The 25069-nt window shown below is 32.8% G+C and overlaps 5 protein-coding genes across 11 annotated transcripts; 3 read left to right on the top strand and 2 right to left on the bottom strand.

Annotated features, from left to right (window-relative positions):
- Positions 1–179: 179 nt before the first annotated feature.
- Positions 180–12009, top strand: LOC111421867 (uncharacterized). Of its 2 annotated transcripts, XM_071193928.1 has the most exons (4): positions 180–1239; positions 3751–4113; positions 4163–4317; positions 11720–12009. In XM_071193928.1, the coding sequence occupies exons 2-4, from the start codon at positions 3755–3757 to the stop codon at positions 11911–11913; spliced, it is 708 nt and encodes a 235-aa protein (XP_071050029.1). In that variant the 5' UTR covers positions 180–1239; positions 3751–3754; the 3' UTR covers positions 11914–12009. The 2 variants fall into 2 exon arrangements, with proteins under 2 accessions (XP_071050029.1, XP_071050026.1); XM_071193925.1 differs by lacking the exon at positions 180–1239 and having other exon boundaries at positions 3691–4113.
- LOC111421869 (myb-like protein X) lies at positions 1237–3689 on the top strand. Of its 2 annotated transcripts, none has more exons than XM_071193898.1 (4): positions 1237–1384; positions 1444–1495; positions 1548–1997; positions 2075–3689. In XM_071193898.1, exons 1-4 carry the CDS (start codon positions 1321–1323, stop codon positions 3657–3659), a joined length of 2151 nt encoding a protein of 716 aa, XP_071049999.1. In that variant the 5' UTR covers positions 1237–1320; the 3' UTR covers positions 3660–3689. The 2 variants fall into 2 exon arrangements, with proteins under 2 accessions (XP_071049999.1, XP_071049997.1); XM_071193896.1 differs by having other exon boundaries at positions 1429–1495.
- A 140-nt stretch (positions 12010–12149) lies between the features above and the next one.
- On the bottom strand, positions 12150–16502 carry LOC111419905 (nucleolar protein 58-like). Of its 4 annotated transcripts, XM_071193915.1 has the most exons (5): positions 16405–16479; positions 16332–16349; positions 15939–16271; positions 15121–15775; positions 12150–14725 (listed from the first exon to the last, which is right to left on the bottom strand). In XM_071193915.1, the coding sequence occupies exons 3-5, from the start codon at positions 16128–16130 to the stop codon at positions 14664–14666; spliced, it is 909 nt and encodes a 302-aa protein (XP_071050016.1). In that variant the 5' UTR covers positions 16131–16271; positions 16332–16349; positions 16405–16479; the 3' UTR covers positions 12150–14663. The 4 variants fall into 4 exon arrangements, with proteins under 4 accessions (XP_071050016.1, XP_022908560.2, XP_022908559.2 ...); XM_023052792.2 differs by having other exon boundaries at positions 15939–16349; positions 16405–16502; XM_023052791.2 differs by having other exon boundaries at positions 16332–16465.
- A 5-nt stretch (positions 16503–16507) lies between these two features.
- On the top strand, positions 16508–23915 carry LOC111419908 (pyridoxine/pyridoxamine 5'-phosphate oxidase-like). 2 transcript variants are annotated; one of them, XM_023052794.2, is made up of 6 exons: positions 16508–16564; positions 20497–20711; positions 20765–20953; positions 21002–21092; positions 21144–21394; positions 23750–23915. In XM_023052794.2, the coding sequence occupies exons 3-6, from the start codon at positions 20790–20792 to the stop codon at positions 23913–23915; spliced, it is 672 nt and encodes a 223-aa protein (XP_022908562.2). In that variant the 5' UTR covers positions 16508–16564; positions 20497–20711; positions 20765–20789. The 2 variants fall into 2 exon arrangements, with proteins under 2 accessions (XP_022908562.2, XP_071050034.1); XM_071193933.1 differs by lacking the exon at positions 20497–20711.
- On the bottom strand, positions 23750–25067 carry LOC111419907 (histidine protein methyltransferase 1 homolog). The gene is made up of 4 exons (XM_023052793.2): positions 24948–25067; positions 24500–24894; positions 24204–24448; positions 23750–24130 (listed from the first exon to the last, which is right to left on the bottom strand). The coding sequence occupies exons 1-4, from the start codon at positions 24994–24996 to the stop codon at positions 23962–23964; spliced, it is 858 nt and encodes a 285-aa protein (XP_022908561.2). The 5' UTR covers positions 24997–25067; the 3' UTR covers positions 23750–23961.
- Positions 25068–25069: the final 2 nt, after the last annotated feature.

The raw sequence follows: 25069 nt of genomic DNA, 5'->3' as shown, positions 1-25069 counted from the left end.
AAAAACTGGTGAAAGATAAACATGAAATAAATATTGATAATGATTTCTCGGTGCATTAGGAATATTTTTAATTCATAACGTCTTTCTCCATCAGTTTTAGTTCTTATGTTATAGTTAATTTTATTAAGAAAAATCGTCCAATTTTGGATTTTGTGATTTATGTCTATATCCCTAGAAACTGGTGAAAGATAAATATGAAATAAGTATGGATTATGATCTCTCGATGCATTAGGATTATTTTTTATTCATAACGTCTTACTCCATCAGTTTTAGTTCTTACGTTATAGTTAATTTTATTAAGAAAAATCGTCCAACTTTTACATTTTGTGATTTATGGCTATATCACTAGAAACTGGTGAAAGATAAATATGAAATAAGTATGGATTATGATCTCTCGATGCATTAGGATTATTTTTTATTCATAACGTCTTACTCCATCAGTTTTAGTTCTTCCGTTATAGTTAATTTTATTTAAAAAAATCGTCCAATTTTGAAATTTTGTGATTTATGGCTATATCACTAGAAAATGGTGAAAGATAAACATGAAATAAGTATGGATTATGATATCTCGGTGCATTAGGAATATTTCTTATTCATAAGGTCTTCCTCCATCAGTTTTAGTTTTATACTATATTACTAGGAACAGAGGAGCAAAGAAGCAGAGGAACAGTTATAACAGTTCTTAGCATCGAAATGAGCCACTTACGATTATCTTGGGTCAATTCAAACAGTCTATATCTGAGGGGTTCATGGAAGGATTCATCAAAATTCATGTCAAAATGTGATGATAAACTTATCAATATTGTGATTCTTAATCGTTGAGGAATCAGAAATTAAACATAATGTATATTTATGGATAGAAACTAGATTTATTGACATAGAATAATTTCCTCACTTTATTATCACATTTTTTCGTCATTTTGTGAAAGTGTTACACTGGGTTACTTTAGTAACAAAAGATTATGACACCGAAAATGTTGAAAACGACATAATAAGGGGTGAAACGATCCTTGCAAAAGAACCATGAAAACCCGTTACAGGACGTTCACCTGAAAATGTTTGAAAACGACGTCGCTACGGCAACGTAACACCTTTCATTGATCAAATACCGGATGGCGCTTTTACTGCATAAAACGCTTGATAGACAACAGTTGGTCTGAAAGTTTCGTTAAAAGCACACGCGAAAGCTTTTTTTATTAATAACGTTTAAATTAAATAAAGATTCTTTGTTTGTTAAAGGTAATAATTTTATTTTAATTTAATTTTTTTCTTTGAGTTTGCGTGACTCATAACTTTATTTAAATTTAAACTGATGTCTCAATGTATACCGAAAAACGCTTATCGCTGGTGGAAAGAAAAAAGCTCCAATGGGCGAGAGAAAGAGGTGATAAATTATATTAAAACAATTTTTTTTACTTAAAAAATCAGTTCCTTTTGTTTTAGAAGAACTCGCAGAATTAAACGCTGCGTTTAGCAGAGATTCTTTTACTGCAAGGTATAATTAAACGAAATAATTTATTGTTGGGTGTTTTTTGAAAACTTTTTAGGTCCAAAAATGTTTCTAATCTTCAATCAACGCCGGTACCAAGAAGACAAAGCTTACCACCTTTATATAAAAGCCAAAATTCCAGTTTTACCTCAATTGAAAAGCTCGCTGAAAGAGAAATGGGGGGTGAAACTTCCGGTTATGGAAGCGATAATGTTAATACAACCCCAGAACATTATGAATCGAATAATTGGGAAAATTCTCTCGGTTATGAATCTTCTTCAAGTGCAAGAGAAGATCGTGCTAAATGGGGCGATAGAGGAGTTCATGTTGCGAAGTATTGGGAGCCAAAGGATAATTTAAACAAAGCGGGAACTCCTGGGTGGGTAAGAAGGGGATTAGAAGGAAATACTCAGTTGGAGGTTGCGAATTCTTCACCGGCGGAATCCCCAGAGCAAGATTATTTAGATCGAGAAAGACCTTGTACTAGTTCAACCGCCTCACAAATTCGGTAACTAAATCAATAAATCCTTCAACTTAACTTAACGATCAATAAAGGAAATTATTTTATTATTCATTCTTTTGCAGCTGTTATATTCGAGGTCAAAATATTCCAGTTGAACCTGTAGAGTTAGCGGAAAGAGAACGACGTAGACAAATCGCTTTGGCACACCAAGAAGCTATAAGAGAGCAATTAGAAGAACGAGATCGTCGCAAAAAAGAGGAAAGAGAAAGACTTCGAAAAGAGGAATTTGAAGAGGAACAAAGGATAAAGCGCGAAAAAGATATTGAAAGGCAAAGGAAGGAAAGAGAAGATCAATTATTAAAGGAAAAACTTGAACGGGAAAAGAAACGAAAAGAAGCGTTAAAAGAAGCTATTGAAATAGCGGAAAAACAAGCCATTCAAGAAAAAAGTAAATTGAAGCTGTTGAAGCAAAAAAACATGAATAATATTAATATGAAAGAGAATGTTATTGAAAAAGATAGTGAAAAATCGCCGAGGAAAAATCAAAACATCGATAAAGAAAATGTTTTAAAAGAGGAAAATGAGGATAATGAAAAAATTAAGAATAATATAAACGAAAAAATTAAAATCGATGACACAAAAAGTAACAAAAATAATATTTCAGAAAAAAAGAATTTCTTAAAAAATAAAAACGAAGTTAATATTATTAACGAAGAAGAAGAATCCGATTCAAATAATAAAAAACTTAATAACGATAAAACCCCCGTTCCTCCTTTACAATTAAACCCTCAAAGTGATGCTTTAGCTTTAGTTTTACAAACCCCTTACGAAACACTTCAAAACATGCAATTTGCTGTTTTAATGCCAACTAATGGAACAACACCGGGACAAACTCTTCCAATAGCCGTACCTATTACAGTCTCAACCGATAGAAGTAACACTTCAAGAACGGAAAATAGACTGTTAACTCCAAGCCAATATAGAAATAAAAAACTTTGTGATAGTAGCACGCAAACGGATCTTTCTGAACTAACTAAAATATCAAATGAAAATAAATATACAAGGGAAAAATTAAACAGTGTCGATGGAAATTATGAATCAAATAGGAGTAGGAAAGAAAGGAGGGGAAATCGGGGTGAAAATATGGTTGAAGGGCGCCCTAAATGGGGCGTAAATCGCCCACCAACGAGATATTTGAAACAAAGCGAAAAAGACTTGGTTTATCAAAGAAGAAAATTAAGACAAAAACAACGACAAGAAAAAAATTACGACGAAAAGACTTACGATGAAAAAACTTATGATGAGAAATCGAGTGATGATAGTCAAACGAATAGTCCGAGAACTTACAGAAAAAATTATCCGGAAAAACGCCGCGGTAGAGCTTTATGGAGGAATAACCAACAACTTTTTAGCCAAAATATTCGAGTTTTTCAAAGGGAAATAATCCCGTTAGAATCAGATAAAGATCAAATTTATTACAAAGATAAACAGTGTCTTCATTGTTGTTGTAGATGTAGAGAAACCATCGAAAAATACAACGACCATTTTAAAGTTGTTGATATCCTAAAAATCGAACACAACACCCCAGGGGATTCTAATCAATTATTACCCGATAATATTAATAATAACAGTATGGATAGTTGTAGCGAAGCGTTATCGACGTCTTTACAAAACGATTATTCATTAAAACAAGATTGGGAGAATTAACCCAAAAAATTGTTTTAAATTATAAAAAAAAAAAAAAATTAAATCAAATTATAGATTAGTTTTTTTTTAATAATTTTTACTTATTAAATAGGAAAATGGCGAAATTGGACGATTTGTTCTCAAAGAAAAAAGAGACGACCCCAATTCTCGATTTATCCAAATCCGTAGTCAAATCGGCAGATGATTTTAAAAAATTAATGGAGAAGGTACCCGAGTATAAAATAAAACCGGAAAAAGTTCGCTCGGAAGACGTTAAATTACGCGATAAAGATTTCAAATTTAAAACTGGCAAAAAAGATTTTAAGGCAATGAACGAAACTTACCTGTTTATGGATCCGATTCCGTCCGAGATGAAAGAGTTAAAATTGAAAGATTTTATTTCGATCCCGATCGATTGGCACATGTTGACAACGCTACGACCAAAAACTAAATCGGATGAGGAATATTTTTCAAAGTAAATTATGTTAATGTAATAAAAATGTTAATAATAATTTATTTTTAAGGATCGTTGAATTGGGAAAAGCAGAAATGCGCACCGTTGCAAGGGATAAGAGAATTTTCGCGCAAGATAGTCTGGTGAGGAAGTCGAAAAATAAATCTGGAGTTGTAGAACAAAGAATTGTTTCATGTAGTGAATGTGGGGAAGAATATTGTACAGGTAAATTAAATAATAAGATTAAGTTTAGCTTATACACAGTATCAGCAAGATTGATATACTCTTATATAAACCTTGATTATCTTGACGGAATAATATGCCTGTGTACGCTTTTTAGACATTTTAGGTTTTTAAATCCATTCATCCTATCTTCTTCTTGTGTCTTAACTATGTCTAGATGCCAATGACAACGCTTCCACCAATATCATTTTGAACACTTCTTAATCTTAAACTAAAATTAGAACTAACACTAGAAACTTTCGGGTGTTGCCGTGCGTCTTTTAATAAAAGGTTTGACGTTTCGGATGCCATGTTGCAACCTTCTTCAGAAACTGGTTCGAAGTGACGAGATCAAAAATCGGTGACTATATATGTTTATGTTTATTAATGATGCAACAAAGAATTTACAAGCCCACAAAAAAAAATACAAAAAATAATACATAAAAGTAAATAAAATAATAAACACTCTGAAATTATCAACAAAACCGGACTTAATAACAGCGCATCATCAAAAAGAGCCGGGTCAATGCAGACATAGCTTGTCTGCTATTGTTTTTCATCGGCCCTTTTATAATAGAAATAATAAATAAATTGGTTTCAAACAAGATAGCACTAACTATATAAGAAAAATAACAATAATAAGGAATAATAAAAAAAATACAACAAAATTAAAGAACAAAAACATAGCAAAATGAAGAAAAGGTTGAACAAGCTGCCGCGAACAATCTACCCCTGCCCTGTTAGGTCATACAATTCAAAAATGTAAAAAGTTTGACTGATTCAGTTTTGACTGAATCAGGAAGGCTATTCATAACAGTAGTTACATTATAAGAGTAAGATCTTTTAAAGATTTGAAGTTCATGGCGTGGTATGCATAACATGTGCCGATGTCGTATATTAATATTGTGCACGTCACTGCGATACCTGATTCTATTGGCTAAATATGGTGGACATTTATACATAATAATTCTGTGAAAGAGGCAAGCACTGTGAAGGATTCTACGACGCGTCATATTCAACCAATTTGCCCAATTCAGAGTATGTGATATGTTTTCCCGTCTTTTAATACCATATATAAACCTCAGACATGAGTTCTGCACTCTTTGGATACGCACTTTGGTTACAGAGTCTAAGCATGGATGATATAAAGCATCTCCGTAATTGAATATGGACAGAACAAGAGCCTCACATAATTGGATTTTCAAACGTTGGTTAACCCTTTGTGTTCCGACGGTACTTTAAAGTACCGGTAATTTTAAACACTCATTTTAAACTGTAGTTATCTATTCGGCGCATTTAGAGCTGTCTGTACTTTCTACTATACAAGTGTATACAAGAAATAATCTGTATAAAAAAACGTCGCAATCCGCACTGTAGGATTTTTAGGTACACTTTAAACTTATTCATCCAGATGTGAGGTTAGAAGTTTAGTGAAAAGTGGTGCTGTTGAATTTTGTTGTTCAAGAAGGTATTTCTTTGATAAATGGTTATTAGGTGTGATTATTACAGATCATTTTAAAAAGCTTAAATTTAAAATAAGTCTCATTTTTTAATCATGGTTTCTAAGAATTTTTAAATTAGCATTTTTTTTGACTCTTTTAAATGTAAGTGTTGTTTCAACATTTTTTTTCTTACTATTTTTCCAATTCAACCCAACAATTATTATACATCATTTTAAAGAGAAAACTTTGAGCTTTAATTTAAAATAAGTTTCATTCCTTAACTTCAATAAATACGGCTTCCAGGAATTTTTAAAATAGCATCTTTTTTGACACTCTTAGGTTATACGAAAATGTAAGTTTTATTTCAAGTTTTTTTTTCTCTATACTTTTCCAATCCAACCCAACAATTATTATACATCATTTTAAAGAGAAAGCTTTGAGCTTTAATTTAAAATAAGTTTCATTCCTTAATTTCAATAAATACGGCTTACAGGAATTTTTAAATTAGCATCTTTTTAACATTTTTAGGTTATTCGAAAATGTAAGTTTTGTTTCAAAATTTTTTTTCTCTATATTTTTCCAATCCAACCCAACAATTATTATACATCATTTTCAAGAGAAAACTTTGAGCTTTAATTTAAAAAAAGTTTCATTCCTTAACTTCAATAAATACAGCTTCCAGGAATTTTTAAAATAGCATCTTTTTTGACACTCTTAGGTTATACGAAAATGTAAGTTTTATTTCAACATGTTTTTTGTCAATATTTTTCCAATCCAACCCAACAATTATTATACATCATTTTAAAAAGAAAGCTTTGAGCTTTAATTTAAAATAAGTTTCATTCCTCAATTTCAATAAATACGGCTTCCAGGAATTTTTATTTTTTTTTTTTATTAGTCTTTTTTGACGCTTTTAGGTTATACGAAAATGTTAGTTTTAACTCAATACTCTTTCTCAATATTTTTTTAATTCAACCCATCGATTGTTATACATCGATTTAAACAGAAAGCTTCAAGCTTCAATTTAAAATAAGTTTTATTTCTTAATTTCAATAAACACGGTTTCCAGGAATTTTTGAATTAGCATCTTTTTTGACACTTAGACTATGCGAAAATAGGGGGATTGCATATTTTGCTAAGATTTTATTCCAAACGCCTTTACTGAGTGTATTTTGATAGCGTTTTAATTCTGTCTGATTCTGTCACAAAGTTTCAAAATGTTTGACTTCTTGGGACACAAAGGGTTAAGTAAGCTCCTGTTACTGTACAATAATTTAAGCGTCACGTAGGCTCTACGAATTAGTGAAGAAACATGTCCACGGAATCGGAGTGCGGTATCAAGACGTATACCCAAATTACAGCACTCGTCCGTAAAATTCAATTTAACACCACCCACTCCGACACTCAGAGACCCCTTGACCCTGTTCACCACACCACCACTCCCAAATACCATAACTGCTGATTTAGACGGATTAATAATCAAACAATGATTTGAAGCTTCGTGGGCCAATTTGTCTAAATCAGAATTGATAGCTCTTTCAGCCTTGTCAATGTTATTCTCATTGAATGAGTAATAGACCTGAGTATCGTCAGCATACATGTGAGCAGTGCAATAGTCTAGTACTTTTGGTAAAGGAGCCGTATAAATTAGATAGAGCAGAGGGCCAAGAATTGAACCCTGCGGCACGCCTGAGGACACCACTGCTGCTGAAGATTCCTTTCCATGAAGCTTAACAGTTTGTGACCGATTCAGGAGGTAACTATTAAAAAACTTTATGGCACCCTCCGAAAGGCCAATATGGTGGAGTATTGCTAAGAGAGTGGGGTGGTGAATGGTATCAAAGGCCTTAGAGAAGTCCAAGAGAATCAGGATCGTGGCGCTTTTTTGGTCAATTGCATGGAAAATATCATCCGTGACATCGATAAGGGCTGTCGTACAACTGTGTCTTGAACGAAAACCAGACTGACGGACTGGTAGATTATTAAATTTATTTAGATGCTGGGTAAGTCTAGTAGCAACCACTTTTTCCAGAATCTTGGACAATATAGGCAAAATACTTATGGGGCGGAGATCTTTAAGTTCCCGAGGGCTGGATGTTTTTGGAATTGGCGTGACTTGAGCAATCTTCCAAAGGTCAGGAAACACAGACAATTCAAGGTAATAGTTCACAATATGACATATATACGGTATAATTGTTGGACAACACATATTCAACATTTTAACACTAATACCGTCAACTCCAACTGTAGTTGTCTTAATGTTACAAAGAATATCCAATATTTCCTCTTCCGAAGCGAGAGAAAAGGACAGTGATTCGATGACACCAGGGAAGATATTAGATTGATAATGCCGAATTAAATTGGCGTCACCCAACACACTGATCTGTGCATCGAGGAAAAACTCATTAACCTGATCGGCGTTGCCTATAGATTCAGGAATTGTCCGTTGCCTGACACTAACAATACCCATCGACCGGAAACTCTGCCAAAGTTCACGAGAATTTTTACTATCTAACATATGTGACAGATACGCCCTCTTCTCTTTTTGAATAGAAGAATAAGTAAAATTTCGCATCTCCTTGTAGTATTTGAAATTTTCCGGATTTCTTGTTTTCTTAAATTTAGTGTACGCATCATTCCTAAGTTTCATCAACAGTTTTATATTGTCGGTGATCCAAGGGCGAAAAGTTTTTCTAGTTGTAATAATGCGTGTTGGAGCGTGGACATCAAAGAGAGTCAATATAAAAAAGTTTAAGAAATTTACCTTATCGTTAATATTGTTAAGTTTGACAATATTTTGCCAGGGTATTGCTACTAAATCTCTTGAAAACAATTCTAAACTGAAACTATTAAAATCCCTGTAGTGTAATATTTTAGGCAATGCCTTCACACCTGATAAATTTAAGTTCACGTAAACTAAGGAATGGTCAGCTATGTCATGCACCGGAATAACCCCCGAATCGTTTACGGGTGCATCTGCATCGACAATAACATAATCAATGAGTGTAGTTGACGTATCTGTAACTCGAGTTGCTGATGAAATAATTTGAGTCAGATTGTATGACTCAATAGCCGGTAGTAATCGACCACTGTAAGCTCCCGTCACACCAAAAGCATCAATATTGAAATCACCCAAGCACACCAATCCCTCGGATCGTAGAACCAGATGCGATAGGGCAATATAAGCGATAGGGCAATATAAGTCGGAAAAACTAATTAATAATCAGTTAACGCTAATTACAAGCTAATTAATAACTAATTGCGTCGCGTCCGGTGTGAGGCGGGAAAAGGTCTTCGTGTTCACCACCATCTTCCATGTTCTGCTAAGCTCCCAGCCATCCTCTCTGTTGACGTTATTTTTATGTCGGTGGATCTCTATGGCTTCTCTTGTCAGTCTTTGGTAGTATCTGTTGTCCCTAGCCAGCACCTTTGTTTGTTCGAAGTCTATTCGGTGCCCCTCTGCATGGAAATGTTCCGCAACCGCCGACTGCTGGATCTTCTTCAGCCTTATATCCCTCTCATGCTCCTTGATGCGGCACTCGACGTTGCGTCCAGTTTGGCCAACATAAACCTTCCCACAACTACACGATAGTCGATAGACTCCCGCTCCTTTTAATGGAGTTAGTTTGTCCTTGACTATCGGGAGTGTGTTCCGAATTTTGCTGACCGTGCCGTACCGCACTACGATGTCGTTCTTCTTGAGGTGCCTAGCAATTCGTTCCGTTTCACCTGAAACATAGGGAAGACAGATAAATCCAAGTGGTTTTGTACTTACCGTGTCCTCTTTCTGCCTTCGCTGCTTGATGGCCTGGTTGATGTCCCTCGAAGTGTATCCATTCTTCTGCAGCACGCCTCGTAGAAAGTGTTGCTCCTTCTTCAAGTTCTCTCCTTCACATAGTCTCGCTGCTCGCTGAAATAATGTACGGATCACGGACCTCTTCTGTTGGGGATGATGATGTGAACATGCCTGTAAATACCTGTTGGTATGGGTCTTCTTTCGGTATACACCAAGTTCTATATCTCCATTTGTCGTCCTGGTGACCAACACATCTAGGAAAGGTAGTTTTTTGGCAGTTTCTGTTTCCATGGTGAACTTAATCATAGGATGTTTGAGAGTTCAAGTGATCCAAGAACTCTTGGAGCCGTTTTTGACCATGTTGCCATATCACAAACGTGTCATCCACATATCGGAGACATAGTTTTGGTCTCTTCTTCAAAGCGTCCTCTTCGAATAATTCCATGTAGAAATTAGCTATAACTGGCGAAAGTGGAGATCCCATGGCTGCCCCTTCGAACTGCTCGTAAAATTCTCCTTTCCAGCTGAAATACGTCGACGATAAGCAATACTCCACCAGATCTGGCACGTATTCTGGTAAACCCTCCGGAATGAGTTTTCGGCGAAGACCCTCTACAGCATCCTTAACTGGTACCCTAGTAAAAAGGGATTCCACATCGAAACTTACCAACATATCACCAGCATCCAGCTTTACACCTTTTACCGATTCCACAAAATGTGTAGAATCCCTGACATACGATTCCGTGTTACCTGTAAAGGAAGACAGAATCTTTGCAAGATGTTTGGCTAGCTGGTATGTTGGGGAGTTGATGGCGCTGACGATAGGGCGGAAGGGTACGTCAGATTTGTGAATCTTCAGCGCCTGCACAAACAAACCTTTCTGCTGTTCTGCTGGAATTCCTGTGGATTTTATCAGTTCCTTCATTTTCCTTACGATTTTGTCTGTGGGGTCCTTCTTTATCTTCCTGTAGGTGGCTGGGTCCAGTAGGTTCATCATTTTGTCGTCGTATTCTTTCCTGTCCATAACAACGGTGGTATTCCCCTTGTCTGCTGGTAACACGACGATTTCTGATTTTTCTTTTATAGATCGGAGTGCCTTCTTTTCACCAACCGTCAAGTTGGATTTTGGTGGTTTTGCTGACTTCAATACTCTCGCAACTTCTTGTCGGATCTCTTCGGCTTTCAGTGCAGGCATCCCTCGAACAGCTGCTTCCACTTCGCAGATGATTTCCTCCTTTGGGACCTTCTTCGGGGCGATTGCGTAGTTCAATCCTTTGGCGAGCACAGAGGTTTCGTCTTTCGTTAGTGGGACATTCGATCTGTTAATGACGATTGTTTCTACTGGTAAACAATTCCTGAGAAGAGAAGCCATAGAGATCCACCGACATAAAAATAACGTCAACAGAGAGGATGGCTGGGAGCTTAGCAGAACATGGAAGATGGTGGTGAACACGAAGACCTCTTCCCGCCTCACACCGGACGCGACGCAATTAGTTATTAATTAGCTTGTAATTAGCGTTAACTGATTATTAATTAGTTTTTCCGACTTATATATAGTCACCGATTTTTGATCTCGTCACTTCGAACCAGTTTCTGAAGAAGGTTGCAACATGGCATCCGAAACGTCAAACCTTTTATTAAGGGCCGGTTGTACAATATACCGATAAACTTCCCGACAGCGTTGTCTGGCCGATAAGTTAGTTTGTACTGTCTGTAATACAATGTACGGTTATTTTTATCGGGGAGATTATTGACAGGATAACTTATCGGGTATTCAGAGGTGCCGATAAGGCGGTTATCCGCCAGATATGTATCGTTACCAAGGTTTTTATATAACAATATTGACAAACGTTGTCTGTCGTGAAAAAGTTTGGTTAGTTTGTTGCTCTCATACAAGTATGTCGGTATATGTGTTGTGACGATTTTATGAAACAAAACCAAACTGTGCAACTCCTGGCGGATATCCATTCCACTAATTACTATGCAGAAGCTTCTGCTGGATTTTTCTTGGATTGTTGTGACCCCAATATCTCAGGTTATGCTTCTTAATACAGCCAGAAAGATGAAAATATCATCGCTAAAGTAAACAATGGGGTTAGATATTAACGTTTAAGATATCCACTCCTAATAGTATTATTGCAAAATGTTTGAAGTTATTCTTTTGCAGGTAAAGTATGTATGCAATTTGGTTATGATTACTTTGCAAGACAACCTGAGTCATCAACAACAGTTCAAAAAACTTTAGTAACATCATCTGAAACAAAAAAGAAGAAAAAAATAAAACGAAAAGGACGTTCAAAGAGTAAATCACGAAAAAAAAGTCCCAGTAAATCTCCAAAGAAAAGTACAACAAGAAAATAAACAAAAACATTGCACAAAAATTTTTAGTAAATATTAGACGTGAAATACGAATTTTATAATAAAATACAATAAGCTAATAAATCTTGTCTATTATTATTTGGAACGTTACTATTTTCCTATTTTGATCGCCGTCCAAGAAACCGGCCGTTAATTACCGAATGTAAGTTAATGTGCTGGTTTAAATTTAGTATGGGATAGGGAGTTATTGGAGATATAATTAGAAAACGATGTTGGCACACTTTTTAAAATATATATTCAAATGGTCCCCAAATGATAACAATCCACAGACCTTAGTTATTAAAAAATAATTTACAATTAATATTTACATATAAATTTCAATGCACATTTAAGAACGTGTACTTTCGCAGCACCTAAACGTTTAAAAAGGACAGAAAAAGATACGCACACACATACGAAAAAATGTTCCGCTTAATTCTACACCACTTATATCTTAAATAGAATAGAAACCTATATGATTCACCTATCGTGTTTTATGGAAAATTATAAAAAAATCTTCTTAGTTAAAGTTTTTCATCTTAGGATGTGACGTTTTTTTTAAAATACAATAAACTTGAAAACTTAATTATGTACATTAACCATTAAATAAACACAAATAAAAAGAGCAAGAATAAAAACAACTTAATTAATTTAAAGAAATAAAATATTTTATAGCAAATAACAAAAACTTCTACACAATTATTAATTAATTCATCAATTATTATAAATACACAATATGTATTTTATGTACTAATATACATATTTATATAAACACACTATTACATCATATTTTTAGTTAAAAAAAGAAACGAAGCTAATTTATTTTTAAAAGAGAATATGATATCATTATTTTCGCCTGCGATTTAAGATTGGTAAAGAGCTGCTCAAGGATAAACAAATAATATTCACGAATCTAAACTTATAATTAGACCACCATGTAATAATTAATTAAATTGATAAACATGTTATCAAAAATTTTGCGTATTCAGCACAAAGTAATCGAATGAGTATGTTTTAATGAAAAAATTAAATTTATTGCACAATTTTATACAAGAAAAGACGCACAGGAAAACAACCCTGTACTTATTTTTACAAATCACACCCACAATTCCAATAATTTTGATCAATAAGTTATTTTTTGACGCATTACTAAGAAACAAGATAGAAATGGGTACTCTAAATGGTGGTAAGTCACATCTTATTGTGATGATGGAGTCAGATGAATTTTGAGAAAGTTAATTTATTTCATAAGATGTTTGTGTTACATCCCAATTTTGTGAAATTATATGAAAAACAATGGTGTGAATAAGAAGCACTCTTTGTCAATCCCATGGTGGTAAAGTTAATCTTTTTACTCTAATATGAAAACTAAAAAAAATCTAAATACGAAATTAGCAAGAAATGAGGTTTGTAACTTAAGATAGCTTTCTTATCAAAGAACTGATAAATCGAATGCTGATATTAAGTAACCCAACAGGGAGAGAGCAACAGAAAGGAACATCAAAATTATTCAGATTCAATGAAAAATGAAATAAGACGAATAAAGCCTGGGTCTAAAAACAGTAAAAAAGTAAAAATATGAGTGGTGATGTTGTGATAATAATTATTGTACTTAGTTAGCTGCTGCGGAGATTTAAGAAATAGATTAGAAAACCTGCTGTATTTATAAACTCATTAAAAATAAATTTTCGCAGTGTGAAAGAAAAAATATGCATTCCTCGTCCTATTTTTATCAATAACAATCTCAATTGTACTGTTATATTTATTATTTTAATGCATTCAAAATAAATCTTTTTTATCTCAACACTTAATGCTCCTTATACCTTGTTCTCGTTTTATCTTTAACAATTTCATAAAAAAGGGTGTTAATACGCTTTCTCATTTTATCTTTAACTCCATTTAATCTTTAGTTTATGTAAAGTTCTAATTATACGCAGATCAATTAATAAATTTTTAATACAACTAAATAACATGACTTATAACCATTTAGAGAACCGTGAATAATTCTTAAAAAGAATTTAAAAGTACTAATAATAAGGTATAAAAAACAAATTAATAAAACGTTTAAAAAAATAACAAAAGAATTTTTTTAAATACAAAAAGGCAATGGAAGACATTAATCTACTTAATATTTGCTCGTTTTTTCTTTTTCTTTTAGCAAAATAGACGCTAGTAAAAATATTCTCTTCTATTCTCCGCAAATATACTCAACACCATAAAAGACATAAGGCCATTGTTTTCATTGGATAGTTTTATTAGTAAAATTTATTTCGCGTTTTTATAATTTTTTAGCTTCACTTTTACCTTTCTTAACTTTTAAAATAAAAATCACATTGGCACGAATATTAAAAATTGTAGGCTCTCAATTCTGTCCCTCCCACCTTAATCCACCCACATCCTTTCTCTTTTTCGCTCTTTATTATATCAATTAAGAGGTTTTGTTTATGGTTTGGAATGCAAAACGTGTCTTGCTGCTTTTTTTTTGCAAGGATTACAAATTGAAAACACGCCACGGGCCACCCAAAGGACGTTTTTTTTTAAGGGTGATGCGTTGCGGGTTTTCTTTTTGTTTGTAAACGCGGATTCAGTTTTTTTTATTGTATAAGCTACTGTTGTAAGTCTTTTTTTTTAGTTTAATATACTTTACACTGAGATCTGGTGTCTCTTGACGCGCGAATGATTGCATTTTATATACCTGACCTCTGGTCTGGGACTTGTACTGTATGTCCCCATCAAAATCTTTTAATTTTTTTTTAATTATCCCTGCGCGACTTCTTTTTGCTTTTCTTTTGACCCTTCGCTTCTGTCCAAACATCTAGAAAAAATTTAAATAATATATTGATGGATTAATAAGATAAAGTTTTTATTATTATTATCAATAAAATTTTGTTATAAAAATGTTGATAAGAACTATGAGAAAAAATGTTATCTATTTATTAATAGTTAATATTTTTGTTGTTTATTGAACCAAGAGAACCTGGAGAATTAAAGACTACGAATCCAATCTATTTTTATTCCAAGTATTAATCAGAAATGTAGGATTTATTTTTAGATGTAGAGTTAGTTCTTTGAATTGTAATTAAGTTTTACATTTATATTCATTTATAAGCACACAAAAAAATATTGTAGATATCTAGAGCTCAAATTCTATAAATAATGTTCAAGATAAACCTCTAAATATATTATAAAGATGACAAAAAAATGTCTTACCTCCTAATTCATCAAAGGCAACACCACCATTAGTTTCTTCTTTAGTAGCAGGTTGGGGTTTTTCAACAGGAACTTCAGGATCAATCGGAGGAGGAGCAACAGTTTTAGTTGCTTTAGGAGTTTCAGTTTTTTCCACCTTTGGAATTTCTTTCTTTTTCTTATCTTTCTTTTCTTTTTTCTCTTCAACAGCAACAACTTCAATGATTTGTTTAACTTCCGGCTCAACTACAACTTCTTTCTTTGCAGGAATTTCTTTTTTTTCAACAGTGTCCTTTTTCTCAACTTGATCTTTCTTTTCAACTTGATTTTTCTTTTCAATATCAGTTTCTTTGGTAATTTCTATTTCATTAATTTTTTTAACCTTTTTATTTTCTTTTTTAACAGGGCTATCCTGTTTTTTCTTCTTATCCCCCTTTGTTGGTACAGTTTCCCAATCTCCTTCATCAAAATCGACGGGTTTTTCATTAACAGCTTTAGATTTGGTAACTTTTTTAGATTCAATTTTGGGTTTTACAGTTTCCGGTTTTTTCTTTTCTTGTTTTGGAGTTTCAGTTTTCTTTTGTTCGGATTCTTTGAGTTTTTTCGCCTCTTTTGAAGGTGAGGATTTCTCCGATTTTGTCTCAGTATTTACCACGTGTCCGTTTAACGTGGGTTTCTAGAATATCAACAAAAAAAATAAAGGAAATAAATTGTTTAGGTTTTAATCAAAATTTTGTGCAACATATGGTTTTGAATTATTGGTAAATTTCGTAGGAAACGATCGTGTGAACCGACTCTCATAACAATGCTAAAACGGAAACGATGACCCCTACACTCACCTTTTCTTTTGGTTTTCGCTTTTTGCCGGACGTTTTCCGATCATCTGTGACTATGGACGCGATTTTTTCGAACGGTGGTTGTTCAGCCGATTTAAAACCGAATGCAAACACAAGCACTGCCCCTACCAGAACCAACGCTACCGGAATACATAACACCAGTTGGTTATTAATTATATTATTTACTAACTCCATTCTGATGATTCTTTTAAAATGATGTGGCCACGAATAACAGTTCGCAGCGTGAGTTCTACAAATTTTGGTGACGCGTCCGTGACGTATGCCCCGTACATATGTTTATATCTGTGCGGAGGTGATGCGCATGCGCACCGACACCTGTGAAAGCACCACTTTGGAGCTCACCAGCTAATACCAAATTTTTAACATTAAACTTACCAAATCTTGTTTATTACTCTAAAAGGCAATTATTAATAAAGCACATTCAATTAAATCAATAATAAAAAATTACATTTTTCCTTAGGCTTTGCAACATAACGTTTTTTATAGGTTAAGTGTTATACGTCAAAATATGATTTTTTTTGTTGCTATGCAAAATACCAAACTATCAATATAAAAATCACCAAATCTAATCTTGCTTTCTTTGTAATTTCGCAGTGATATTTATAAAGGTAATTATTAATAAAAACTTGTTATTAAATTGGCTTATCTTAATTGTCGATATTAAGCGAATACATTGTTTTTCTATATTAATAATTTTTTATAAAAATCTATACTAATTATAGGTTAGATTAAACGTCATATTTCCTTTCTAATTTTTTTATTGCTATGGTAACGTTACTGTACATAGGTCAACAAAAATAATCAAACTTTTTCAACAAAAGTTTTTATTTTTTAAATCCAAACATTTTTCAGAGAATTGTTTATTTAATATTATGATAAGCAAATTAAATTTTACAGTAAATGTAAAATCTCGCTTGTTTTATTATTATTATTATTGCCGGGCTGCCCTCCCCTCTCGTCTAGTATTGCTCCAAGGTTTTGTTCCCTTATGTCGATAGGTGTCAAAAAGCTTTACCGAAAATGTTGTGTCTTTGGCGGCTTCTGGCAACTAAGTCAACAAGTTTGATCCTCAGCTTGTCCAATGTGGAAGAGGTGGTATTTTAAGGGCGCATAGCCGGCCAGGAAACCTGAGAGCATCCTTAGATCCCCTTTGCTGAGGCGTAAAACCTCTTTGGTTTTGTTTTGCGACGGAGTTATCATGTTTTTCGCTTGTCTGTGACTTGGAAGTCTGTTGATTACTTGTTTTAGGTGGCTTTTTTGTAGTTCACAACCGTGTTGGGGTCCAATGAAGGGTGTTTTCGCTGCCTCTTTGGCCAGCTTGTCCGCCTTTTCATTGCCCTCAATGTCTCTGTGACCTGGAACCCACCATAGAGTAACATCATTGCCCTTAGAGAGTTTTCTCAGGTTGCTGGTACACTCTCTGATCAGTGCGGAGTCACACGTGTAGGTGCAGAAGTTTATAGCAAGTATTTCTGCTTGAAATATGGTTATGCCCGAGCTCATGGGCCATTTAATGCGGGTATTTGGTCCACTAATGCCCATGCATATTCCGAATCCAACTGTCTTTTAAGCATCCGTGTACCAGGCAAGGGCTCCACTGTTTAGTTGAGGCCCACCCTTCGTCCAATTATCCCTGTTTCTAAATATGACCTTAAATATGGCTGGTCGAAATTGTATTCTGTCGATATAAGGTTCGTTTTAATTTCAATCAAGTGATTTAGACATGGGTCCATGAGGATTTTGAGGTGTCCTCTGAGGTTACCTTGCATCAGCTTCAGTGAAGAGCATGTTTTCAGTGATAAGGCGCTTATAGCTGCCTCCTTTTGTATATATAAATGAAGTGGTGTGAGACCGAGTAGGGCTTCAAAAGCAGCCGTCGCACAGTGGGACAGCTGGTGATTCTAGCGCGACAAAATTAAAAAAATGCAATACCCATAAACTATAAAATTAATACTATCAATCTATTTGTATATGCCTTCTTTAGCTATTACAGAAATTAAAACTTGTCTAGTATGAATACTCTTAGAGTACTAGCCGATAATGATTATACTCGTTTTGTTTAAAGATTTTAGAGTGTATATTGAAATTTAAAAAAAATGTATACACAGGCCCATTATTATTTTATTGAAAACTTAGTGTATAAGAATAGTTTTCATTTCTGTAGTAATTACATTACATAATATGTGTTTTGTACTTATTGTTATTATTTTTTTCATGTCACCATGTTTTATTCTAAATTTCCATGTTTTTTTTTAATTATAACGAAATTGTCGAATTTTCTTGAAAAATGATTGATATGACGTTATTCTTTGCATATTTTTATATCATTTTCAGTAAACAGAGGCTGCGGTAATTTGCTGTCAATTACAATATCTTCAAAAGTTTTAACTTCCAACGCCATCGTTCTAGATATACGTACGTGCGTAAATTTGATAATGTACGATAATTTTATAATGTAATGAGTTAGGTTAATGAAATTTGGTGTATAGGTATGGGATTATAATAGCAGATCCGTTTCAACATTTAAGCCAAACCCATCAACCGGAAGTGGTACTTTATCTGCTACTTATATAATTTTTATATACATATAATCTATTATAATTTCGTGTGAGTTTTGAAAACGATGAAAAGTTATTAAAATCTAAATTAAAACAAAGTCACATGACTGGAAGTGGTACTTTACTTGAACACCCACTTGTTAATTCAAACCCACTGAAATGAATCAATTAGAGGTTGTAAGAAAACGTGCCATAAAAGAAAAAAGTTTGCAATACGGTTTAACAATTTTACATGCATGGATTCGATTTCTAGAGTGTATTTTACATATTGGATACAGGCTGAATTTAAAAGCTCCATCTAAGCGTGGTGCAACTCAAGAACAACTAGAAGATATTGAAGCTCGAAAGTAAGATATCCACGAGAAATTGTATAGAACATTAGGGATCCGAGTAGACAAGGTCGTACAAGGTAAAGGTACCTCAAACACTGGCAATATAGGAAGAAAATTTTTCAAAAATTGGGAAAAGGTTTCTGAAATAACAGGAGTTGATAGCGAGTTAATCAGAAGGTTTGGAACGATATTAATTGCACTAGCGAGTGGTCACGATCTTGACAATGAAGCTTTCTCTGTTTACGCTAAAGAAACTGCTGAAATATATGTATCAAAGTATAATTGGTACAGGATGCCAGTATGTGTCCACAAAATTTTGATGCACGGAGGGGAAGCAACTAAAAGGTGTATGCTACCTATAGGTACTTAAACTTTTTTATTTTTGCACAACATAAAGAGTCATTAGACTGTAAAAATGACAATAGTAAAAAGTAAAGCTTAAATTATTTATTGATATAATAGGAATGATGTCAGAAGAAGCACAAGAAACGTGCAACAAAGTGTACAGGAGGGTGCGAGAGAAACATACAAGAAAAATGGATCGCCTTGTGACCACTGAGGATCTGATAAACACAATGTTTGTATTGTCAGATCCTATAATATCATTAAAACGGGGACTTCCGAAACATAAACGCGAAGCATTGCCGGACGAGGTTCTTCAGCTTCTCAAAATTCAAAAAGGCGAAGTAGCAGAAGATAATATAATAAAAAACCAAGAGGAAGACAATAATGATGAAGAGGAAGATCAAGAAGAAAACGATGACGATGAAGAGGAAGCAGAAGAAAATAATTTTGCCTTTTTCTAAACTTTTCGTTAATTTATTTATTTTATAATTACTACTAAAAAAGGTAGTGTGGTTAATAGTCCTTTGCATTCATGCCATTTCGTCAAAATAGAACAACCAATTCAAATTTAATATCTTAAAGCTTTTCATTATTATAAATACTTAGAAAATGATGTCCCTTTATCTCTAGTTGAATTTCTACTTTATATTAAGTATGTGTTCTGCTAAAGTACCATTTCCGGTTGATGGATTTGATTGTGTTTTCCGACGCACGCACACACACTTAATGCTTTGAATGGTTATTAATATCGGTTCTAGAGCCTTAAAAGTATACAGATTAATCAAAATCTTGAAGCATATTTTTCATGATTATAATGTTCTCTTCACATAGCTGATAATACGTGAAAGAGTAAAACGATTAACAAACGCACATTTTTATCAGTTTCCTTAAATGATCTTAACTTAATAACAACGCTATATCAATAAATTTCTAACCGTCAGAATTTTGTCGCGCTAAAATCATAATCACTGTGCGTTGGACAAGATCTCATTGCACCCGCCTTATTAAAACATGCTAACCGCTGGATTTGTGCCAGCTGCTGTTATACTGTCTTATGATTTATTTTTGGCCACCAAATCAGTGATAGCCATAGGCGATCATAGGTTTGATTATTGCTCCGTAGGCCCAATGGGCTATTCTCGCTTGTTTTATACAGTGTGACTAATATTAATATTGAGCGTACTAGATTCAGAAAAAAAAAATCATCTTTTATATTCCGTAATAAAAATGGCAGATTGTTATTTGAAAAAAAATATCGATGACGTCATAACTCATTTATAGCAAAAAATTTAAATCTCGTTTCAGGGATTTTTCCATAAACCGTTTATGATTTTATCGCCTATATCCACTACTTTACGGACGCGCTGTATATAAATGTCAAAAAATTCAAGTCAAAAAAAAGTCATTTAACATTCTTTTTCGCTAAGATAAAAATTTTAGTAAAACTTAAAGCTTCGCAACAAATATAATGGAATAAACAAGTAAAATTATAAACTTTACCCAACAAAAATCTGAAATAAGTATAAATTTATTAATTAACCGATGATTTATTCAAATTCAATTTTCTTTCTAGCCATATTTTAATTCCACCCAAAGAGATGTTCTTAAAACATCTAACAAAAACGATACAATGTAAAATAAGAATGTTTATTACAAAAAGTGGGCCAACATGCCTCGATCCAATTAAACTTTTCGATCAATGGTTCACTGAGTCACGGAATTTTTGTGACCCTCGTGATATGATTTTAACCGCAATTTTAAAGTAATCCAAATCGTCTTTGTAACTTAAATTGATTTCATTATTTTTTAGGGATGGATCTTTTATACTGCAACCTTTACAGTGTCAAAGTTATTCAAACGCAGGATTTAAATATTACTTACTTGAGAGACCAGAGTTTAGGGTATTTCTCTTTAAAGCAAAATAACAAATTTATTAAACTTTATATTTCTAGAAAAATAAATATGCCGCATTAACGTTTATTTGGCCTGCAAAAAGAATGGTTCGAATAGAGGGAATCACTAACGGTCTACCGAAACATGAAATACAACAATTCTTCTTTAATAAAATCCCTTATGATGAACAAATAACCATGTTTTGCTTTTGTAATTTGAAATCTATTAAAAACAAAGAAGACCTAATAGAACAAATTGATGAAACCAAGAGACAATATGAAAAAGGAAAAGTCCCGATGCCTCCTTATTTGTAAGAATTTAATAATTTAATCTTCGAGCGGGCGCGCCGTTTAAAATTGATGACAATTTTCGTTTTTATAATATATCTCCTTATATTATGATGCATTTGAAACGATTTAACGCTAAAGTATTGATGTAACTATGTATTTTGAACAATATGAAGGAAAGAAATGTAAAAAAAAAATATTAACGTTGCTTTATGGCAAAAAAAGTTATAAAAGGCAAACAATTTACACATTAATTGCTGATTTATAAGGCCGTATTTATATTATGGGATTAAGGGATATAAATGTATTTTAAACGGGTTTTGAGTCTTACATGAAGGTTTTGGATCGTTTGCACTTTTTTGAAAAATACAGGAAATTTTTATCATCTTTTCAATATTTCGATCTTTTCGGTTTTTCGTGAGTTTATGGAAATATTCAATATATATAACGGCTTAAGACGGGTAAACCTGAACGCTTCTAGTTCTGAGTTTAATGTTAGTTCTAGTGACAGTGGTAGGTAGCGCTAGTTAGCATAAGAAATCACTGTGTTGAATACTTTTATTGAACTAAAACTAGAACTAACAGTAGGCCTAGAATTAGAAACATTTGGTTTAGCCGCACGTCTCTAAAGACGGCTAAACCTGTCTAATGTTAGTTCTAGTGACAGTGTTAGGTAGCTCTAGTTAGCATAAGATATCACTATGTTGCATATTTTTATTGCACTAAAACTAGAACTAACACAAAACCTAGAACTAGAATCATTCGGGTTTAGCCGTCTTGAGGGACGTGCGACTAAAACCGAATTTTTCTAGTTTTCGGTCTAGTGTTAATTCTAGTCTTAACACAGAGTCTATTGACACACAGTCTATCTAACGACAGATAATGAGTCGTTATGCATCGAAAGTAATTTCACAATGATTAAAGAAAAAACATCGATTTTTAAGCCACATGATGGATCTTGATTTTTTCCTTCTTATCCTCAAACAGGGCAAGAAACCCTTTACATTAATAATACAAAAAATTTCATTTTATGTTTTAAAATTACATTCTAAAAAAGTTAAAGTAATTAACTGTCAAGTATGACATTTCGATTTCGAGGTTATGTCAATTTTGAGGTTATCTCTTTGACTTTTTAAATGTCATTTTTTAATTTTGCAATTTTCTTTTTAAAAAAAGTCGGATGTAATTTAACGGTTTAGTCGGATTTAACATCACAACATTATTCTCAAACAAGGCAAGAAATACTTTACATTAATAATACAAAATGTTTCTTTTTATATTTTAAAAAGATAAAGGAGTAACTGTCAAATATGACATTTCAAATTCGAGGTTATCTCTTCGACTTTTCAAACGTAATTTTTTAATTTTACAATTTTGCAAAAACGCCAGACTTTCTAGTTCCAGGTCTAGTGTTAGTTCTAGTTTTACTCTATCACTAGAACTAACACAAAACCTAGAACTAGAATCATTCGGGTTTAGCCGTCTTGAGGGACGTGCGACTAAAACCGAATTTTTCTAGTTTTCGGTGTAGTGTTAGTTCTAGTATTAACACAGAGTCTATTGACACACAGTCTATCTAACGAAAGATAATCAGTCGTTATGCATCGAAAGTAATTTCACAATGATTAAAAAAAAAACATCGATTTTTAAGCCACATGATGGATCTTGATTTGTTCCTTCTTATCCTCAAACAGGGCAAGAAACCCTTTACATTAATAATACTAAAATGAAATTTAATTATTTGTTTTAAAATTACATTCTAAAAAAGTTAAAGTAATTAACAGTCAAATATGACATTTCGATTTCGAGGTTATGTCAATTTTGAGGTTACCGCTTTGACATTTCAATGTCATTTTTTAATTTCCAATTTTCTTTTTAAAAAAGGTCGGATGTAATAAATTTTATTCGGTAATCTTTATAATATCCATAACATCACAACATTATTCTCAAACAAGGGAAGAAATACTTTACATTAATAATACAAAAAGTTTCTTTTTATATTTTAAAAAGATAAAGGATTGACTGTCAAATATGACGTTTCAAATTTGAGGTTATCTCTTTGACTTTTCAAATGTCATTTTTTAATTTTGCAAAAACGCGAAATTTTCTAGTTCTAGTTTACTAGAACTAACACTATCACTAGAACTAACATAAGACCTAGAATCATTTGGGTTTAGATTCATTTAGGTTCTAGGTCTAGCATTAATTCTAGTTTTAATTGTTATTCAGCGTTTGATTGTGGGATATTTTTATTGAACGAAAAGTAGAACTAACACTAGTTTTATAAAAAATAACGTAATACGCGCCCGCTCATGTTATGAAATCGGGTGCTCCCGCTCGAAGGTTACATTTTTTCTTTTCAAATCGTTTCATTTTAGTTCTGGGCATTTATTGGAACCAAAGAATATAGAATTTTATGAACATACCGGGGATACTTATCAAAAAAGATTAAAATTTCTAAAGAAAGAAGAAAAACCTGAAGAAAAGAATCAATTGTTGTTTGAGGGCGAAAATGGTTGGAACTATCAAATTTTGTCTCCATAAATTTACCACATATATTGAAAATAAAGTAATTAACTCAACAAAAAATTCATTTATTTTGTAAACATCGTCGATTAATTTGTAGAATACTCCTAGTTACTCCTTCTGTTAACTTAAAAACAGTTTTTATCTCCCAATTACCATCGTTAATTAAAACATCTTCAAATTGTTGTAAACCTCCACCAACACCGAAATAATACGATTTTGCCGCCAAATATCTTTTGATTAGTTAAGATCTTAATAAATACTAAATATAATTAAAAAAAAAAACGTTTTCAAGAAAAAGGATACATTACGCCGTCATTTTTAAGACAACGATTAAACACATTAATTAATTTAACATAATTATCTGTGTTATAAATCGTTTCCGATGTAAAAATACAATCATATTTAACATTATTAGGATCATTGCTTAAATTTTCGCAAAAATAACTCCAATCTCCTGAAAAGAATCGACATTTTTCTCTCATCTCTTTACTTAATTCAGTATTAAGGTACATGTTTAATGTTGTAATGTAATTAATTACATCAGAATTCTAAAAGAAATTTTAATAATATTACAGTGATTAATTCTTTGAAGATAATACATAATCTTGAAAATCAACACTAGCACCATGTAAAAGTGTCAATATTCCAATAATCCCCATTCCACACCCTAAATCTAAAACTTTTTTTTCTTTAAAATCCATTTGATTATCACAAATAAAATGTGCTAAATCGTAAGTGCATTCCCAAACTTTTAATCCACCCTCGTAAACACCTGTTATTAAATCTGAGTGATTTGTATCTGCTTGTAAAATTTCACTCTTTAAATTTGCATCTTTTAATACTTCTAACATAGTTTTTGGTTTAATATAACGAATACTAACGTCTTTAAACTCAATGGTAATAAATTCTATGTGTTTATGGTTAAGAAATTGGTTTATTAGCAAAGAGTTTGGTGATATTTGTTTTGAATTAACCCATTTTTCTTCAGTGGGAACTAAAAAAATAATTAATTAAATAAATATTTAAACAATTTTAATTTATACTTACCTGAAATATCCTTTGAAACTTCTTCAGTATTAAAATTAAATTTAAACATTTTTTAACATTAACATAACCTCAATGTATACATATTTGACAGATACGTCAAATATATAAGCGAAAAATAAGTT

Source organism: Onthophagus taurus, chromosome 1, assembly GCF_036711975.1.
Source record: "Onthophagus taurus isolate NC chromosome 1, IU_Otau_3.0, whole genome shotgun sequence".
NCBI lineage: Eukaryota > Metazoa > Arthropoda > Insecta > Coleoptera > Scarabaeidae > Onthophagus > Onthophagus taurus.
The sequence above is the reverse complement of the archived record's forward strand: the minus strand, read 5'-3'. Positions and strand labels throughout refer to the sequence as shown.

Coding starts and splice junctions, on each gene's coding strand:
- LOC111421869 (XM_071193896.1), top strand. CDS start 1,321: ATGTATACCGAAAAACGCTTATCGCTGGTGGAAAGAAAAAAGCTCCAA. Junction 1,385..1,428: donor CCAATGGGCGAGAGAAAGAG/GTGATAAATTAT, acceptor TTAAAAAATCAG/TTCCTTTTGTTTTAGAAGAA. Junction 1,998..2,074: donor TCAACCGCCTCACAAATTCG/GTAACTAAATCA, acceptor ATTCTTTTGCAG/CTGTTATATTCGAGGTCAAA.
- LOC111421867 (XM_071193928.1), top strand. CDS start 3,755: ATGGCGAAATTGGACGATTTGTTCTCAAAGAAAAAAGAGACGACCCCA. Junction 4,114..4,162: donor GATGAGGAATATTTTTCAAA/GTAAATTATGTT, acceptor TTTATTTTTAAG/GATCGTTGAATTGGGAAAAG. Junction 4,318..11,719: donor TGGGGAAGAATATTGTACAG/GTAAATTAAATA, acceptor ATTCTTTTGCAG/GTAAAGTATGTATGCAATTT.
- LOC111419907 (XM_023052793.2), bottom strand. CDS start 24,996: ATGTTTAAATTTAATTTTAATACTGAAGAAGTTTCAAAGGATATTTCA. Junction 24,895..24,947: donor AGTTTCAAAGGATATTTCAG/GTAAGTATAAAT, acceptor TTATTTTTTTAG/TTCCCACTGAAGAAAAATGG. Junction 24,131..24,203: donor CTTAAAAATGACGGCGTAAT/GTATCCTTTTTC, acceptor ACTAATCAAAAG/ATATTTGGCGGCAAAATCGT.
- LOC111419905 (XM_023052792.2), bottom strand. CDS start 16,130: ATGGAGTTAGTAAATAATATAATTAATAACCAACTGGTGTTATGTATT. Junction 15,776..15,938: donor AGCGAAAACCAAAAGAAAAG/GTGAGTGTAGGG, acceptor TTGATATTCTAG/AAACCCACGTTAAACGGACA. Junction 14,726..15,120: donor TGCCTTTGATGAATTAGGAG/GTAAGACATTTT, acceptor AATTTTTTCTAG/ATGTTTGGACAGAAGCGAAG.
- LOC111419908 (XM_071193933.1), top strand. CDS start 20,790: ATGTTCTTAAAACATCTAACAAAAACGATACAATGTAAAATAAGAATG. Junction 20,954..21,001: donor ATTTTAACCGCAATTTTAAA/GTAATCCAAATC, acceptor ATTATTTTTTAG/GGATGGATCTTTTATACTGC. Junction 21,093..21,143: donor TTGAGAGACCAGAGTTTAGG/GTATTTCTCTTT, acceptor TTATATTTCTAG/AAAAATAAATATGCCGCATT.